This window comes from Anguilla rostrata, chromosome 3 (assembly GCF_018555375.3).
Source record: "Anguilla rostrata isolate EN2019 chromosome 3, ASM1855537v3, whole genome shotgun sequence".
In the NCBI taxonomy this organism is placed as follows: Eukaryota; Metazoa; Chordata; class Actinopteri; order Anguilliformes; family Anguillidae; genus Anguilla; species Anguilla rostrata.
This window is the reverse complement of record NC_057935.1, coordinates 25,685,688-25,702,616: the sequence shown is the minus strand read 5'-3', so window position 1 is coordinate 25,702,616 and position 16,929 is coordinate 25,685,688. Positions and strand designations below refer to the sequence as shown.

At 43.6% G+C, this 16,929-nt stretch overlaps 1 protein-coding gene across 1 annotated transcript in view; it reads left to right on the top strand.

Moving 5' to 3' along the window:
* The window catches only part of LOC135250560 (transmembrane protein 131-like), a 64,546-nt gene that overhangs the window by 25,080 nt on the left and 22,537 nt on the right, over positions 1 to 16,929 (top strand). The window contains exons 5-19 of the mRNA XM_064326975.1: positions 6,988 to 7,111; positions 8,198 to 8,314; positions 8,465 to 8,587; positions 9,111 to 9,191; positions 9,572 to 9,722; positions 9,892 to 9,948; positions 10,117 to 10,178; positions 10,290 to 10,401; positions 11,245 to 11,353; positions 12,231 to 12,384; positions 12,968 to 13,138; positions 14,107 to 14,217; positions 14,340 to 14,474; positions 16,017 to 16,121; positions 16,585 to 16,671. Of these exons, the coding sequence (XP_064183045.1) occupies positions 6,988 to 7,111; positions 8,198 to 8,314; positions 8,465 to 8,587; positions 9,111 to 9,191; positions 9,572 to 9,722; positions 9,892 to 9,948; positions 10,117 to 10,178; positions 10,290 to 10,401; positions 11,245 to 11,353; positions 12,231 to 12,384; positions 12,968 to 13,138; positions 14,107 to 14,217; positions 14,340 to 14,474; positions 16,017 to 16,121; positions 16,585 to 16,671 (1,699 nt within the window). The remainder of the gene's footprint in view (positions 1 to 6,987; positions 7,112 to 8,197; positions 8,315 to 8,464; positions 8,588 to 9,110; positions 9,192 to 9,571; positions 9,723 to 9,891; positions 9,949 to 10,116; positions 10,179 to 10,289; positions 10,402 to 11,244; positions 11,354 to 12,230; positions 12,385 to 12,967; positions 13,139 to 14,106; positions 14,218 to 14,339; positions 14,475 to 16,016; positions 16,122 to 16,584; positions 16,672 to 16,929) is intronic.

Sequence of the window (16,929 nt, the reverse complement as noted above, 5' to 3'; positions counted from 1 at the left end):
GAATGTGGCAAGACAAAATGTGCAAATGTGGCTTAGCCTAACGCACTGCTTTTAGACCTGCCCTTCAAAAAAGTTGGAACTGGAGTTTGAAGGCAAGTTCTCAGACGGCGTCCTTGCACACGTCGGATGTTGGAGGCCCATAAACAATGCAGTAATTAGGTCTCTTACAGGCCATGCAACAGGTCCCATCTCACACTAGGGCAGACGTGTCGTATGCCTCCACTCTCCCCCGAGAATAAAACACCGGAGCGCTTCAGACCATGAGGCTCGTTCACCTCTCTGGAAGATTCAAGTACCTGTGTTTTGTGTTCTGTGCGAGTTTTGTCTTTGATATGTTATAGGATAAGGCTATTCAGCCAGTGGCCCAAAGGCTAAATATGTAGCCTAAGCATGCTTAGACTGGCTTTTGAGAAGAAGTTTTCAGATTAAAAGTTTTAAAAAAAAGAAAGAACTGTGACTATCTCTGAGCCTGCATGCAGTGTCTGCGTACTTCCTCGCAGTGGCAGAATAACAAGTAATAGCTATGCATATCAAGTGTCTTATTCATTCAATGTTTATAAACGATAAGCGCATTGGAATTGTTTGGCATTGGCACGCATACTATTTTTGAAAGGAATCTGGCCCCCAGGGAGAAGTAGCTGAACGTTGTTCTCGGAGAACAGGCCTTGGCTTATGTGCCAAGCCCGTGCATTTGCATGCTTGTGGTTACCAGAAAGTTCCTGAATTGGTTTTTTTGGGAGGGAAGCATACACTGTAAGGAAGTGTGCTTATTTATTTATTTATTTTATTTTTTTAAGGCGAACCAGATGCTGCCTTGTTTGTGTGTTTATGGGAATGGAACGAATCATCTCTTCTATTTGTGTGAGTCATCCTGTTAGTGGTATTTTTTATATTTTGGCTAGCGGCTGTCTTTGATTAGGGATTTAGCAGCATAAGAGTGAGGGTGTGGTTTGTAATGTTATCAAAGTCACTACCTTGGTAAAGTTAAGCCTCATTGGGATTTGTAACTGGTGACGTGAGAATAGCGGTAACTGCAACAGTACAGGGTCGTTGTATATAATATTCAATACATATCTTTATTAAATATGAAATTAGAAAAAATAATTTGTTATCTGTTGAATATTGAACAGGTTTTAAATCAGCTGTTTCCTTTATTAAAATGTAAATGCCATGGCAACGGACAGTCATAGCGAGTACTGTCTTGTCATCATCGGCACAAGCCTCAGGTCTTTTTGTTGTATTATGTTGCATTACTTCGGGGAGTCTGCCTTGCCTCGTGAGATGAAAGATTTCACCGAAAAGGTGGAATATGGGCTTTCTTCCATTTAACAAGAGAAGCCCATTCTGTTATTCAGATCTTAACTGACCTGTCAGGTAAAATAAAGGTTAAGTAAACTAAAAAATAAATAAATAGCTGTTACATAACATGAAACCATCTGTTTTTGCTTGTAGCTGTTCACAGACAGCTCCGTCCTGATATGAAGGCTTAGTCTTTGTGAAACGCGTGGGTATACATTTCCTGATTCTCAGAATAAAATACACTGGGGGCGGGGGTACAAAGAAAGATGTCGAGGGCATGCCCAGATCTCCCTGGAGTTTCATAAGACCGTCTGTTAAATGGTAGTAGTGAAGTACGCATTTGTTTATGGCTCTGTGTGTGATTTAAAACCCATGCTTTTAACTTGATTGTGTAAATGCTCTCATTAAGGGTTTTGTTTTAAACTAACTAATTGGAGTTGGATTGACATTGATGTAACTGATGTAGGCCTATTCTTTATTGATATTCCACTGGTTATACAACCTCTGCATTGTGTTGTGTCATACATTATTTTGCTCAGTAGGCTACATTTGCGTAAAGCTTTTGACAACTAGATGCTGTCCATTAGCCCAGTTTGTTAAAATAAATAAAAATTAAGATGCCTGTGAGAATACATTTTCAATGGGGCTGCTGGATCAATAATGTGTAGGCCTATTATACAAATAATAATACATAATAGACCTAGGCTACTTCACAAGCGCATACACATTGTAATTGCCTTATCTTATCTGTCAGTTTTTTTCCCTCAAATGTGATGCAAAACTATAGCATAATATGATCTGATCTCTGATCATCGACTGGTTGCTCTCTGATTACCGACTAATCATTTATTTAACCATTTGATAGGATACCACTGTAGCATGCCCGCGACTGATAATTGATTAATCGAATAATTGTTCACATTTCCACTAGAGAGCCACTCGCACAGCCCAAGCAGTTATTGCAGATGCTAACTTCCTCCCCAGCGTGACTCAAAGTGGTAGCAAATATTAAATATCCCCTCAGTCATAGGCAGCTCATTCAGTCCAACTTCAGCTAAGTCTATAAAATTGCTAACCCAGCCGCTAAATGGGAACAGTATTATGGATTAATTTATTTCCGTGTACATCTTTGCCTTTTCCCTGCTGTTTTCCCTGCCTGTAAATGTGCCATTTTCATCTCCTTGAGTGTCCAGCTACGTCCTGTTACCTAAAAGCACCTAGAAAACAACCCCTTGGGCTTTATGTTTTGTCCGTAATGGCTTCAAATGTATGCCTGCCTTCCATTAGAGCAGTTTTATGGCCACTTTTAATTATAAAATAAATTGAATCTAATCTAAGCTCCTTGCACACACAACTCACAACTACCAATTGAACCCCAGTGTAAGAAATCTCCCTGTGGACTTGAGAGGCGTGCTTTTGGTTTCTAGAACGGTGATAAAGACAGGGTTCGGTTGTCTCCCCCATAAATCTCTGGAGGTAATCTGCTACTGATATGCCGCGCGGTGTTGGGTGTCATCTCCTAGCCCGAGGCTGTGAGATCAGGTGATCATCGGACGAGCGCAGGAAGGTGTGTTTTTTTCCATCCCGCGGTTGTCTCTGCCTCATTTGCCTGCTATCAGGCTGATGCACCTCCCTGCCAAGATAAACTGGCCACGGGCTCTGCTGGCAGGAGCAGTCAAATGGAAAAAAACTCTGGAAAACCTTGATTGCGTTTCTGTCATAGTTTGTTTTTTTAAGATACAAAAACTTGTGAATTATAAATGAATAAGTTGGGAGTCTTTTTTGTGGGGGGGGGAACATTTGGAATGTAAACATGGGGTTAATTGTGTGCTAGTTTTGTACTGCCTGCTTTAGCCTGTGTGACTCTGATGCATAGATGCAGATCAGTAGCAAAAGCTGTATCTAAGAACCACATGCTTTATCTGTACACATAACTGTAACCCAAAAAAACAGACTAGACTGCAGTTGTGGTTCAGTTTTCCCTGGCATGATGCATAAGAACACTCACAGATAGACTGCAATGCCTTTGTGGTTACATAACACTGCTTTGGCTCCCTACTCGAGAGTTTAAGTCTGCACTGCTCAATATCCCTACACTAGTGTTGGTTAAGTCAACACTGCTCCAGTCCCCTACACTGGAGTTGTTTAAGTCAAAACTGCTCAATATCCCTACACTAGTGTTGGTTAAGTCAACACTGCTCCAATCCCCTACACTGGAGTTGTTTAAGTCAAAACTGCTCAATATCCCTACACTAGTGTTGGTTAAGTCAACACTGCTCAATATCCCTACACTAGTGTTGGTTAAGTCAACACTGCTCCAATCCCCTACACTGGAGTTGTTTAAGTCAAAACTGCTCAATATCCCTACACTAGTGTTGGTTAAGTCAACACTGCTCCAATCCCCTACACTGGAGTTAAGTCAACACTGCTCCAATCCCCTACACTGGAGTTGTTTAAGTCAAAACTGCTCAATATCCGTACACTAGTGTTGGTTAAGTCAACACTGCTCCAATCCCCTACACTGGAGTTAAGTCAACGCTGCTCAATATCCCTACACTAGTGTTGGTTAAGTCAACACTGCTCCAATCCCCTACACTGGAGTTAAGTCAACACTGCTCCAGTCCCCTACACTGGAGTTGTTTAAGTCAAAACTGCTCAATATCCCTACACTAGTGTTGGTTAAGTCAACACTGCTCAGTATCCCTACACTGGAGTTGGTTAAGTCAACGCTGCTCAATATCCCTACACTAGCGTTGGTTAAGTCAACACTGCTCAATATCCCTACACTAGCGTTGGTTAAGTCAACACTGCTCAATATCCCTACACTAGCGTTGGTTAAGTCAACACTGCTCCAGCAGCATACACTAGTTACTTAAGTCAACACCACGGCCAATTGACAAATTAGAGGGTTCACGGAGGCCGCGGTTTCCCTGTGCCAAATGGCGGGTCAGGTTTCTCCTCACGACGCGGCGGTTTGAAACCATAGATGTCTCGGCGGGATGGATAGAGAGACCCTCAGCGGTGGGCTTCCTAGATCCTGTAACTGCTCTTAGTGCGGTCAAGCTGCATTATGAGGAACCACAGACAGTTTGGGTTCCTGACAGGTGTGCCTGTGAGTGAAGCTCAGTCTGATCATGAAGCATAGAGCATAAAAAACTGTGAAATAAAAGCTTAATTTTTTTTTAATAATCGTATTTAACACAAATAACCAAAGAAAACAAATACTATGATTTGATTCTGATTTAGTATAAGCCATTTTAAATATTGCCATTGGTCTTCGGAGATCATATTGCTGCATATTCGTTGGGGAGGTTTACTTTTTAACCAGTCAGGGGTGTGTCTGTTGAGTGAACTGCTAATCATAAGTGGATATCTATTTCAGAACAGAACTTGCATGTTTAATATAAGGAAAAAAGGGATCGCGTATGTGGCTTGGAGGTAAATGTGGTAATATCCAATATACCCCCGCCTGAATGAAAACGTAGTAGGCTACGTCTTAATGAGCCGCATCTCATATGTTTACTGAAGTAATCGGCCTCTGATAAGCTGCCACTCTTTTCTTAGAACATTCATGCGGTCTGTCCTTTCACAATTTCACAGTGGTACCAGTAATTCCATTCAAACATGACCTTAAAGCGATAGGAAGTTAACTGCACCAGCAGCTGGGCGTCAGAAATTTTGCGGTGTTGCAATCCTGGCCCTAGTGACGAAGATAAGTGAGTTTTATGGCAGGAATTCAATTCATTTTATTTGCATTTTTGGCTGTCTGAAGTCACTGCCCTGTCCTGTACTCCACAATGACTCATTTCAAAATAACTGGAGTGCAGCGCCTTGATTTTTTTTGCTCTGTGTGCAGACTCTAGCTCTTGTTGCTAAGTGCAGTCAGTGTTGCCCAAAGGCTCGTTTGCCATGGTCTTGCTAATCAAATCAGAGAAGAGAGCCATAATCCCATGCAAATTGCCCTACTACAGCCTCTGCTGAGACAGAGAGCTAGTCACACACACTGACACAGGTGCATGGTTGCTGTCCACCAGCAATAGCCTAGATGTGTCTTTGGCTCTGTTTACACTTGTCTTTTTTATCTTTTAATGTGATGCACACATCCAATTTCTTGACAAATCTCATACATGACACATTGAGTTATTGTCCGGCTCATTTGATGATTGTCCGAAGACAATTGCGTCTGTGTACTGTTATGTGAATGCGCAGGGTCAGCATCTTTGTTGATAAGTTCACAACAGGAACTGGTCTATGTCTTTGATTGGTTCACATTGTAAAGCGCTTTTTTTGAAAACCAAAATTTGGGCTGAATCCCTGCCCCGGGTTTTACAATGCAGAATTTGAGGTCGTCTGGGTCATTCCAGCATGCGTTGTCTTTTGGCACCAAAATTCTCCTGATAAATGGTGTTCCATAATAAACGTGTTAGGCAGTTAGTCGTCAAGCCGGATGGAACATTGAGCGGTGCTGGGAGAAATGCAATCTTTGTCCAAATGCACTCAACCAGATGGCAATGCATTAAAATTTGTGTGAACAGATGATATACGATAGCTATGTATCAGACATACAGAAATTATATTTTCCTCCTGTGTGGTATTTCAGTATAAATGGGGCCTTGGTGTTAATGAGAAGTTCTGGAAATGTTGTTTTAAACCTGCTAACTTACTGCCCTTTCTGTTCATGTGTTAAAATAAATGGTTCTTTTTGAACCAGTATAAAGGCTGTATTTAGTTAGTTTTTTTTCTTTGTGTGTTCTTCAGTGTTTGTTAAACTATTGAGCTTTGCCAAATAGATGGCAATTTATGGTTAAAACAGCTATTGTAAAAGAGGTTTTAATCTCAATGTGACTTCCTAGTCAATTAAAGGTTTATATATAGCCTATTTCACAACTTTGTCAATGTTGTAAAACATAAATCATAACACCCTTTGGCCCTGTCTCACCCCCCGCATCTCAACACGTCACACATCATTGTGAACGCGCATCAACATTTTTCTTTTGGGAAGTACACTAGCTTGTCTTAACTTAGTTATCTACCTGATGGTTTGTGTATTACCTAACATTACCCAAATATTTTTTTACATGTATGTTGTCAAACAAGGCTGCTCTACATCCCAGAGTAATAGTTACCAGATACACCAAATTTGGTTCTTTGCTGGACGTTTACAAGCTCTCGCCATCTTCCCAATTATACTCTGATGTTTATTCTAGTTCTAGAGCGAGCTCTGTCCAGTTAATTTTTACATAGCGCCAGAGCAAGTCGTTGTCTCCGGTTGGAGAAACCTTGCCTTCCTCCACGCATCTTGATATGCGTGCTGTTATGTGAATGCACACGGTCAATATCATTGTTGGTTAGTTCATGACGTGAACTGGTCCATCTCTTTGATTGGTTCATGTTGTAAACCGCTTTGTTTTGAAAACAAAAAATTGGGCTGAATCCCTTGCCCCTTGTTTTACAATGCAGAATTTGAGGGGATAAAGCAGTGTATGGTGCTGAATTTCTCTCAACATCTCTTTCTATGATTGCTTCTGTTTAAGCATTACTGTTCCCCGAAATCTTTCAAAAGAAAAGTTACCAACCGCAGCCTACTGAATACTGATCATCATCATATCACTTGTTTTTCTTTTTTTTTTGCTGGCAGTTTCTGACAATCTCAGTACTCATGACCTCTGTACATCTTATTTTTTGCAGGCCTGTTGGGATGCCAAAATTGGAGAAGGTTTACTTGCACAATCCTAGCTCAGAAGAAACTATCGTTTTATTATCAATATCAGCTGCAACAGCACATTTTCATGCATCTTTTTTTGAGAGTAGGGTAAGTATTCTCCTTCTCACCCACTCAATATGTGCCAAACCTGCACCATATACTCACGCAGTGTAAATTACGCGGAACTGTGTTTCAGAGAGTCTGTTAGACAGACGAATGGCTGACTTCCTGTTGCAGGTTTTAAATAGAACCAGTCAGCCTCCGCTTCAGTGTGTCTCTCTGTGTGGTTCTGTGGCTGTTTGATCTTTGTCATTTGATTTGGTTTGCTCTGCTTGTCTGCGGCAAGTCATCATGACAGGTGTGTCTGAGTAAGTGTCTGTAGATTCTAGATAAGATTCAGTCTGGGTTTGGCCCCACTATTGTACTTCTGAGGGAAATATCAAAGATTATGTGAGTTTTATTGCCGTACAGAGAGTCAGACACCATGTTGCACTGTTTATAATGAGATATTAATGTGAACATACCGTGTTTGTGACACTGCTGTCGGGTAATGGATTTGCTAAGTACGCTCTTTAGAGTGCTCTGGACCAGGGTAGGCGTTCGCTATTGGGAGCGTAATAAATTAGACTGTATCGCACCTGTTCTCGACAACCCCATAAATCACCACTCCAGCGAACTCCTCAGAGAAAGTTTTAGGGGTTGAGATTATGCCTGGCTCACAAGTCAGTTATCGTTACGCCAACTAGAAAATTAAGCGTGTTTTTATTAATCTTCTGTGACATTTTATGTTTGGGCAGGGCCATTATGGATCAATGGGCGTTATTTATAGTCGTCTAAGGCCGTCTGGCACCTAACTTTTCCAAAAAATCAGAGCTCTTCGTCTTTTGTATTGTGTTCTACATGCGCTCGGCCCAAGGTAGACGATGTACTGTTTTTCAGATTGAATAAGTGATTCCGGCCAGTCAGGGCGACCTGTGAAACTATAGTAGAGTTACAGTGCGGAAGATCCAGTGGGTCCCCGTGCTGCAGTTTACATTATGTAATCATTTGCAGAATTGTAGAAGGTCCTGTGGCCTATTTAGCCAGTAAATTAGCATGAGGAAGCACGCCTTTTAAACAAGCGGAATCCATTCGAAAAAAATTCTGTCTTTGTTTTTTTTTTTTTTAATTTTCACTCTCTTCCTCCCTCCTCAGATAATTCCTCCAGGGGGAAACACGTCGTTCGACGTCGTCTTTTTAGCCCGAGTAGTGGGGAACGTGGAAAACACATTATTTATTAACACGTCGCACCATGGAGTGTTTACATACCAGGTACGTGCGATAAAGGAAGGAGTCCGTTGCACAGTCAATGTGTGTGGAGAGATGTGGGAGGGGGGGAAGACCAGTCATTCGCATATCTCACATGGCCTCCTTACGGGGGGTGGTGGGTGGGGTTGTGTTTTTTTTCTTTTTTTTTTTAAGGTGTTTGGCGTGGGAATCCCCAACCCCTACAGACTGCGGCCATTCATCGGGGCCCGGGTCCCCGTCAACAGCAGCTTTTCACCGCTCATAAACATCCACAACCCACACAGTGAGCCATTGCAGGTAACCACCCATTCTTTTCCATTAGCCATGATTCACTTTCTCACTTTCTAATGTAATGCTCTTTGTGTTGCCCATTGCGTGACAGTGTGACATTGAGATGTTATTTAAGGTAAGGTGATGAGTTAATAGATGTATTGAGTTCACAGTGCAGGAAGGACCCAGAAAGATGACCTTGTGGAAGGCTGGCTGCAGTCTGTATCTTGGAACGGAGCACCCTGGGAATAAAATCGCAAATGAATCATTAGTTCACTTCCTTTGCCGTGTTTAATACTTTCGTATCGCATGTGAACTCATGTTCATAGTTTGGTTTACATTGATCTGTCTGGCTGTTTGGTGATAGTGAGCAGACTTGTACGTCGGCCTATAAACACAGGTATGAATCATTCACAAACTGGTCATCTGTGAAAATGTTATGAAAAGAAAGGGCTTTCATGCAAGAACGGCTTTGATATCCCTATTGAGTTGATATTTGGGCCGTGTAAATTGGGCTGATGGGAAATGTGTTTTTTTTGTTCTTCATCAGGTTGTGGAGATGTATGCCAGTGGAGGAGACCTGCACTTAGAGCTGCCCACGGGGCAGCAGGAAGGCACTAAACAGTTATGGGTGGGTGAGCCAGCGTTTCTCCAGCCCTGGCACTTTTCTGGCTCTTTCACACCGCTAGTTTCCATCTCGCATTCTTAGCCCAGCTTCAACCACTGGTCTGCCATCCCTAGGCACCCCTGGTGGGGAAAAAAGAGATGTCATTCTTCAATGGGGTCACTCTATTTGTGGATAAATAAGGCATGAATGTAAAAAAAATTGCTAAAGAGTGATGTCATGTGTGGGCAACCACTGTATCAGGGACAAGTACAAGTGCAATGAAACTTATGCATCGCCGGATTCCCAATAGGGTGTGACCTTAGGGGTAGAATCATTGGTGGGTATGCTCCTCTATTCTTTTACTCTGGTTTGATTTCCCCCTTTTTCCTGCACCCTGAATCCAGGAGATTCCTCCGTTTGAGACCAAAGGGGTGGTGAGGGCCAGCTTCTCCTCGCGGGACCCGGACAACCACACGGCCTTCATCCGGATCAAGACCAACGGCTCCAACGAGGAGGAGTACATCATCCTGCCCGTGGAGGTGGAGGTCACGCCCGGTGAGTCGTCCTCCGCCCCAAAACTCCGCCCTGCCCTGCCAAGCCTTACACCCCCCCCCACCCCTCACCCACCTGTCCAGGCTTCGCCCCACACTCCAGCTTTGCCCCGCCACACTCATGTCACGGTCCCACTAATCCTTATCCTTCTGTCTTTGTTCTGTCATCCTAGCACCTGGAATATATTCTTCCATAGAGATGCTAGACTTTGGTACATTGAGATCACAAGGTAAACCGCCTGGAGTACTCTGTATTTAAAATGTTTTAAAAAAATGCACGGATTTAATAATGAATTAATTTATGGTTAGTGTAGATGCTATTATTATATATATTTTTTTATTATTATAAGAGAGTTTTAGGTATTTAGAATTTTTTTTGTATGGCATTTATTTTACAGATCGACCAAAACAGTTGAATTTACACCTCCTAAATTCAGGAATAAAAGATGTACAAATAACAGTAAGCCCTGCCCAGTAAATTATTTATTTATTTATTTATTTATTTATTTATTTATTTATTTATCTATCTCTTTTCTGCCATGGGCGAGCTAACTGGATTTTTGTTTTACAGAGTGTCCGGCCGACACCATCAAATGAAGCAGTCACGATACACTTTAATAAGTCAGTCACGCTGAAAGCAGGGGGAAAAAAATATACCAAAGTTGCGACTATAAGCTTTGACGGTAAGTCCGGGAGTCATGGAGGGCATGCACCAGTGATCACCCCCCCGCCCCCCAGGAGTAAAGTGGGGGTCAATGGCAGCACATGCTTCAGAGGAGGAGGAGCTTCATTTTTCATATTTAATTTAAGGCGTGTGTCATTTTTCTCACCATCATATGCACACATCGTCGTCGTTAACAGACAGACAGAACTTTGCACAGAAATGTTGCGTCTTACCCTACCCAAGTACGTTATCTTTGCAAATGAACCAGTATCTGACGACTTTGAGCTGCAGTCTGTGCAGTGATGAATAAGCCCATAATAAACAGATGACTAATGGCTTTTCAAAGCTGTAGGTAGCCTGCTGTGACCAGAAGCGAAGTTGAGTAATGTAAATCGCCATAACGTCTGAAGATAATGACAAAAAACGTCTAAAAAGCAAATTTTCACCCAGGGCTAGCCCCCTAATGAACAGATGAATCAGTGGTTGCGGTTGCTGCGGTGTTCATGAAAAAAAAGTTTAGTTTATTTCCAGTAAATATCTGAACAGAGCACCCCACCGCCCCCACTGTCACCCCCGAGGGGTTCTGTTCTGTGTCAGAAGGTATTAACCTGAGGATGAGTTGGTGCGTTCCATTGTTTTATTTATGATGCTGTCCTGTGCTCATTCTTGTAGAAATCAACTATGGAAGTCCATGTCGATACCTTTGTTTTGCACCCTTTTTTTAAAAAAAGATTTGAATCCATGCAAAAGAGCTTCTGGTGCATGCGCCAGAATACTACCGGTGTGAGGAACAGCTGTGTCGTGTGAACCAAAAATTTGATTCATCTCCTATTTTTATTTTTTATTTTTTTCTTCAATCCAGCATCGAAAACCAGAAGACCAACTCAGTTTTCGGGTAAAATAACGGTAAAAGCGAAAGAGAAGAGCTACCCTAAACTGGAAATTCCCTACCAGGCTGACGTTTTAGAGGGGTAAGAGCTTCCGTTTGGTGGGAGAACATGTGCTGCCTCATTAACAATGGCTACAGTGACTGAACCTGTAACCATGACAACTCAACCATGAGTTTGAATGTCTTGAAGTACAAAGCCTGATGTGCCCTACACAATTCACATTGTACCAGTTAAAAATTATAATTTTTATTTTATTTTTTACTGTTAAATTTTATGTCTAAGTGGTTATGTTTTATTGGATGTTTTGAGGCATTTCAAACATTCTGTGCTTAGGGACCTGTATGTTGAGTGATACGCAAGTGCACATTTATTTAATTTGACGCTTGGTTACTCAGTTGAAATCTATTAGCAGATGGTCCGTTTACACGCTTCATCAACTATTCGCTGTGGTCTCAGTGCTGTGTACATGTACACTTGTTTTGAAGTGAATTAATTTAGGCTGCAGTCAACCTTTTTAATAGGGTTGCATTTATTTTGTTTAACCAGGTAGGTCAACTACAATCCCGGGCTTATTTGCAGTGATGAAATGAGAGCTATCGTGGACACAGTCCTTTGAAGGGGGATGACTGGGTTACTAGATAAGAGTCAGTTTTCCATTGTTTATGTTCATCAGTTTTGACCATAGCTTTCATCTCCATACTTTTGAAGAAGTACCACAGCATATTTAACCCTTTAAGGTGTAAGATCACAAGTATGTGATAGCAATGTTCTTAACTGAACAGGTCACTGCTGGTAACCGAATGCAGTGGAGTTGTAGAACACTGACTTCGAATTTTGGAAAAAAAAAAAAAACATTCCAAAATACCTACTCTTCAATGGGTTCATGATCACAGTGAGTCAGGACCTTGGGTTAAACTCACATCCAAGTTGCACTGAACTGAACCCGGTCTGGTTTCAGGTACCTGGGGTTTGACCACACAGCCACCTTGTTCTACATTAGAGACAGTCCCACGGACCCAGTGGAGAGGCCAATCTTACTGACCAACACCTTCAACTTTGCTATCCGCATCCACAATGTCTCCTTACCAGAGGATGCCAAGGTCATGTTCAAGGTGAGCGAAGCCAGAACCAGGCATCCTTACGCTGGCACTACAGAGAACTAATTTTATTTTGCACTGAGTAGCAAATCAGTAGTCCTTGCTGAGTATACACTTTGTACAATATTCTCTGCACCCCCCCCCCTTCCTAAAAACATAAAAAGCTTACCAGCTGTGCAGTTCTCACAGTTTTTACTCATAAAATTGCCACATCAATGAAAGTGGTTGACGTGGGAGCAAAATATCTGTCTACCAAGCCCCCTATGAGTAAGTAACTCCAGTCCTGCAGGGCTGCAGTGTCTACATGTGTTCATGATTTCCTTATTCTGAGCAACTAGTTTAGGCTATAGAAACATGGTGTGTGGACTCCAGGCAAATAGTTATTTAAGTTAAGTGCTCAACATACGGACAGCCAACAGACCCTCTAGCCCCTCTGGCACCAGAATTTGAAGTTCCTGTTTTGGCTTTTTGGTTCAACAGCATGTAGAGGGTTCTGGTTCTGTTGGACCCCAAAGCCATTTAGTAACTTTTTTATTGCTCCCTAGTAGCAGTCTTGCAGCGGAATAATGGGACCGGTTCTGCGTTTTCACCCCTCCAGATCCAGAACTTCAGCAGGCCGGTTCAGATCCCCCCGCACAAGTCCCGCTACGTTTTCTCCCTCCTCTTCCGCCCCGTCAGGCCCTCCACCCACATCGACAGCAACATCCTTCTCATCACCAACGCCTCCAAGTTCCACCTGCCCATCCGGGCCTACACTGGCTTCCTGGAGGTACAGCGGGCCACAGGCTTTGAATTCTCAATATAAATGAATGGCATAAAAATTAATTTAATATTCCATTCAGGGCAGACCTGTCCCCCAGCTTACTGAGGATCTGGATCTGCCAGTGTAGGGAACACCTATGGCTCAGTCAAGCTGGCCAAGTTGACCCAAAAGCTTGAGCAAGTTTCCGTCTATAATCTGAATCTTGGGCTGGTAGCCAGTGTGCTCGTCCAACATCGAGGCCCAGATGTGCCTACATCCCTGTAGTTCCCTCCCATACAACTTCTCCGTGGTATCAACGTCATACTCCTGTTGAAAGGTGGCCACCTACATGCGTGTTTTACTAACAAGCTACCTGTGATAACCGTTCCCTTAATCATGCCCCTTTACCCTTACTGCTCTAATGAGCACCAAGGGGATAATGTTACATAGACCTAAGGCACTGAGAAGGTATGACTGAAGCCTGGAAGTGACTGTGGAAAAGCAATGAGGGCTAGCTCATATATTAGTGCTAGCGCCCGCCAATGCTAGCTCAGCAGGCATAGGCATGGCTTGTTCATTTTCATCCTTTGTCAATTGGCAGGGTATGCTAGTGTTGGATAATATTGTCTGGTATGCCCTCTGACTTGGTTATTGCAGATTTTTTAAGCAAAATTTTATTGGTGTTCATATGCAAAAAAAAACAAGGAATACAATGATTACATTTCACAAAGAGATATTGTTTCGGGCATAATTACAGTAAAATAAAAAATGTTAACGCACTTGAACACCACATCTTCAGTGAATAAAGAAACAATAGCGCTGCAAGCGCTAAATGACTTGACAATGCTGTTTTTGAGATGGCTGCATGTAATTTCTCTGTAACGGCCAGGGTGGGATCCACATAGACATTGCGGTGTTTCAGAAAAGCGGAGGTTTGCTCGGTGAAGAAAAATCTGTCTGTTTTTAAAACTGGTTTTCCCCCTCCCACCCCGCAGCCGCTCGTCCTGCCTCCCAGTCCAGAGGAGCAGCTCCTGGACTTCAGCGTGCTCAGCGCCTCCGACGTCGGGAGCATCACGTTCGCCATCATCAACAGCAACCCCATCGAGGTGAGGACCGCTCCCCAACGCCCTCAACGTTTTTCAGCCTTCACTCCAAAACCCTTCCTGCCAGAATTCTGCCGCACACCGACTGCACTGAAACTCCTTCTCCTCCTGCTCCTCTTCCTCAGCTGGAGATCAAGTCCTGGCAGGTCACGGGGGACGGGCTGTCCGTGGAGCTGCTGAAGTCGGAGCGGGGGAACAGAACCACGGTGCTGGCGAGGAAGAGAGAGCTTCAGAACGCGCCCGCGAACGACCAGAAGACCGTAAGAGCGTTCCTCCGTTTGGAGACGATGCGACCGCCCGTCTCAGTCGGTGAACCCTTCTTTCGGAGGTTCTGTTAAGAGCGAGGTTAGCAGGACGGGGGTCAATTCCATTTTGGTTCCGGAAATAAACTGAGATTCAGTCCATGCTTTCGAAAATGCCCGTACTGTTCTGTGGAAATTTTCCTAATTAATTGAATTTCTTTTAATTTTATCAATTGACAGGATTGAAATGGAATTGTCCCTGTCACTGCCCGAGATCGCTGTCTTGCTAGCTAGTGAGAGAGAGAGAGATTGATAGCTAGCTATAGTGTATAAAGCTCAACGTTTTGGTGTCAATGTGACTGATTTCTCTATCTAGCTAGTTAGTCAGAGATGTATAGAGATCGCTAGCTAGCTTGCTGGCTAGTGAGAGAGATAGATGTATCAGCTAGCTGGCTAGTGAGATAGCGACACATAATAATTATCAGCGTCATGACAACTATATAAAGGATAGACCATATGGCAAATATATGTAATGCTATTCACTTGAGCGACATACTAACAGAATTGATCCTCACATGAACGGGAGGGGTTATAGTTAGTTAACTAAGTGCGACAGTGTCTGCACGCTACGGATCAGGCAGGAGACAGATCGAGCAGTGTGCGCTTGCACAGAGCCAATACACATGCGTGGTACAATTCGGCAGGTACAGATCGGGCAGCGACAGACCCCGCCCCTGGAGGTTAGGAAGTAAGAATTGTGCTCTTCAGTTACAGATAAGCGCTCAATTTTTTTGGTCAAACAAGTAAAGCTTGCATGTGGCGAACATCTTTCAACTCGCAAGCAATGGACTCCATTCAGCTAAATTCACCTCCCCTTTTGAAGGAATTTTTAAAAAATAACCTGCAATTTTCTTGTGCTTGACCTTTTTGTTTTTGCTTGAACAAAGGTTTGATTTAGTCTAAGATTTATTGACTTGTCAGATGGTCATTTTTTGTTTTAGTTCATTTTTTTAAAAATGACTCATACTATTTACATGGAACTGTTTACAGACAAGAGCTGAGTTCTGTGCATTGTTTGGGCCACTAACTATGAAAGCTATTTGTGTATGAATTAGACTGGGCAGTTTTTGGCTGGACCGCAACAGCGGGGCCAGCCCTACAAAACACAAATGTCTGTGACTGACTGAGTGATGAAGTTACACCATTGGTCGGCCGGATCACTTGTGTTAGGTCCAGCCATATACTAGGTTTTAACCTGGTCTTCTTGGGGGTAAAAATTTTTTTTTAGCCGAAACTTAGAGGAGAATATTTGTTGTCGTCTCTTAGTTTTCACCTACACTTTTCTTCTTTGGTTCTGGAGCTGTATTTATAATTTTTTTTTGTTCATGACGACACGGAAGCACGGAAATGAACCTGAAGGTTCCGTCAGCCCCCTGGTCTCCTTTCCATTACAACCGAACGCTGTATTTGATTGTCAGCCCAAAGGACGGCTGTCCGTTGCCGGGCGCGGGAACGCAACACGGCGACCGCTCCTGAAAGCCGCCTCTTTTCCCTCCGCAGTTGATCCTGGCCTCCGGCTACTACGCCGCGTTCAGGGTGACGCTGGTGGCCCGGGACCTGCAGGGCAAGCATGAGGGCGCCGTGCACATCAGCACAGATTACGAGGTAGCGCGGCCGGCGCCCTGCACCCCCTCCCTGCCCAACCCCCTTTCAACTACGGCACCGCAGTCACAATTTATCTAGCGACATGTCCACATGTCCATTGTGCTCCCGTGTAATGAGAACCGTGTAATCTTTCCTTTCTGAGAAATATGTGAATATAATGGTTGGCAGTACTTGGAACTTGCGCTGTTGTTTCGGTGTATTTTGGTCTACGTTATGCATTGATCGTATCTGGGATGGGAAATTTCTGTCCTGGAGTGCTGAGATATCTGCTGCTTTTCGGTGCATTTCAGCACTAAAAGTCCTAACACCTGGTTTCCAACATCTGAATTGGCCGCTGGTTCAAAGGAAGTCCACAGAAAAGTGCAGACGAAGCAGTCCTCCAGGACTGGAGTTTGACCCCAGATTTAATGCAGCCTATCGCTGCACACAGCTGTTTTAACACAAGCCCTCGAACCTTTGGCAGATATTAACCATACCGGTGAAAGCGGTCATAGCCGTGGGCACGCTGGTCAGCACGCCCAAGCACATCGTCCTTCCAGCCTCCTTTCCGGTGAGTTCTCTCTCTCTCTCTCTCCCCCCGCACACGCGCTCTCCCCCACCTGAGGCGTGTACCTGTGCGCCTGGGCGTGGGCTGGTCAGAGGAACAGAGGTTCCAAGGCTCGCGCTTCAGATTGCCATCTCTTGGCCTTATCTCTTTGGCATCCTTTTTGCGCGTGTATCTGAATGGGTGTCTGCGTGTGTTTGAGCTTGTATTTGTGAGTGTGTGTGTGTGTGTGTGTGTGTGTTGGGGGTGGGGGGGGAGGGAGTT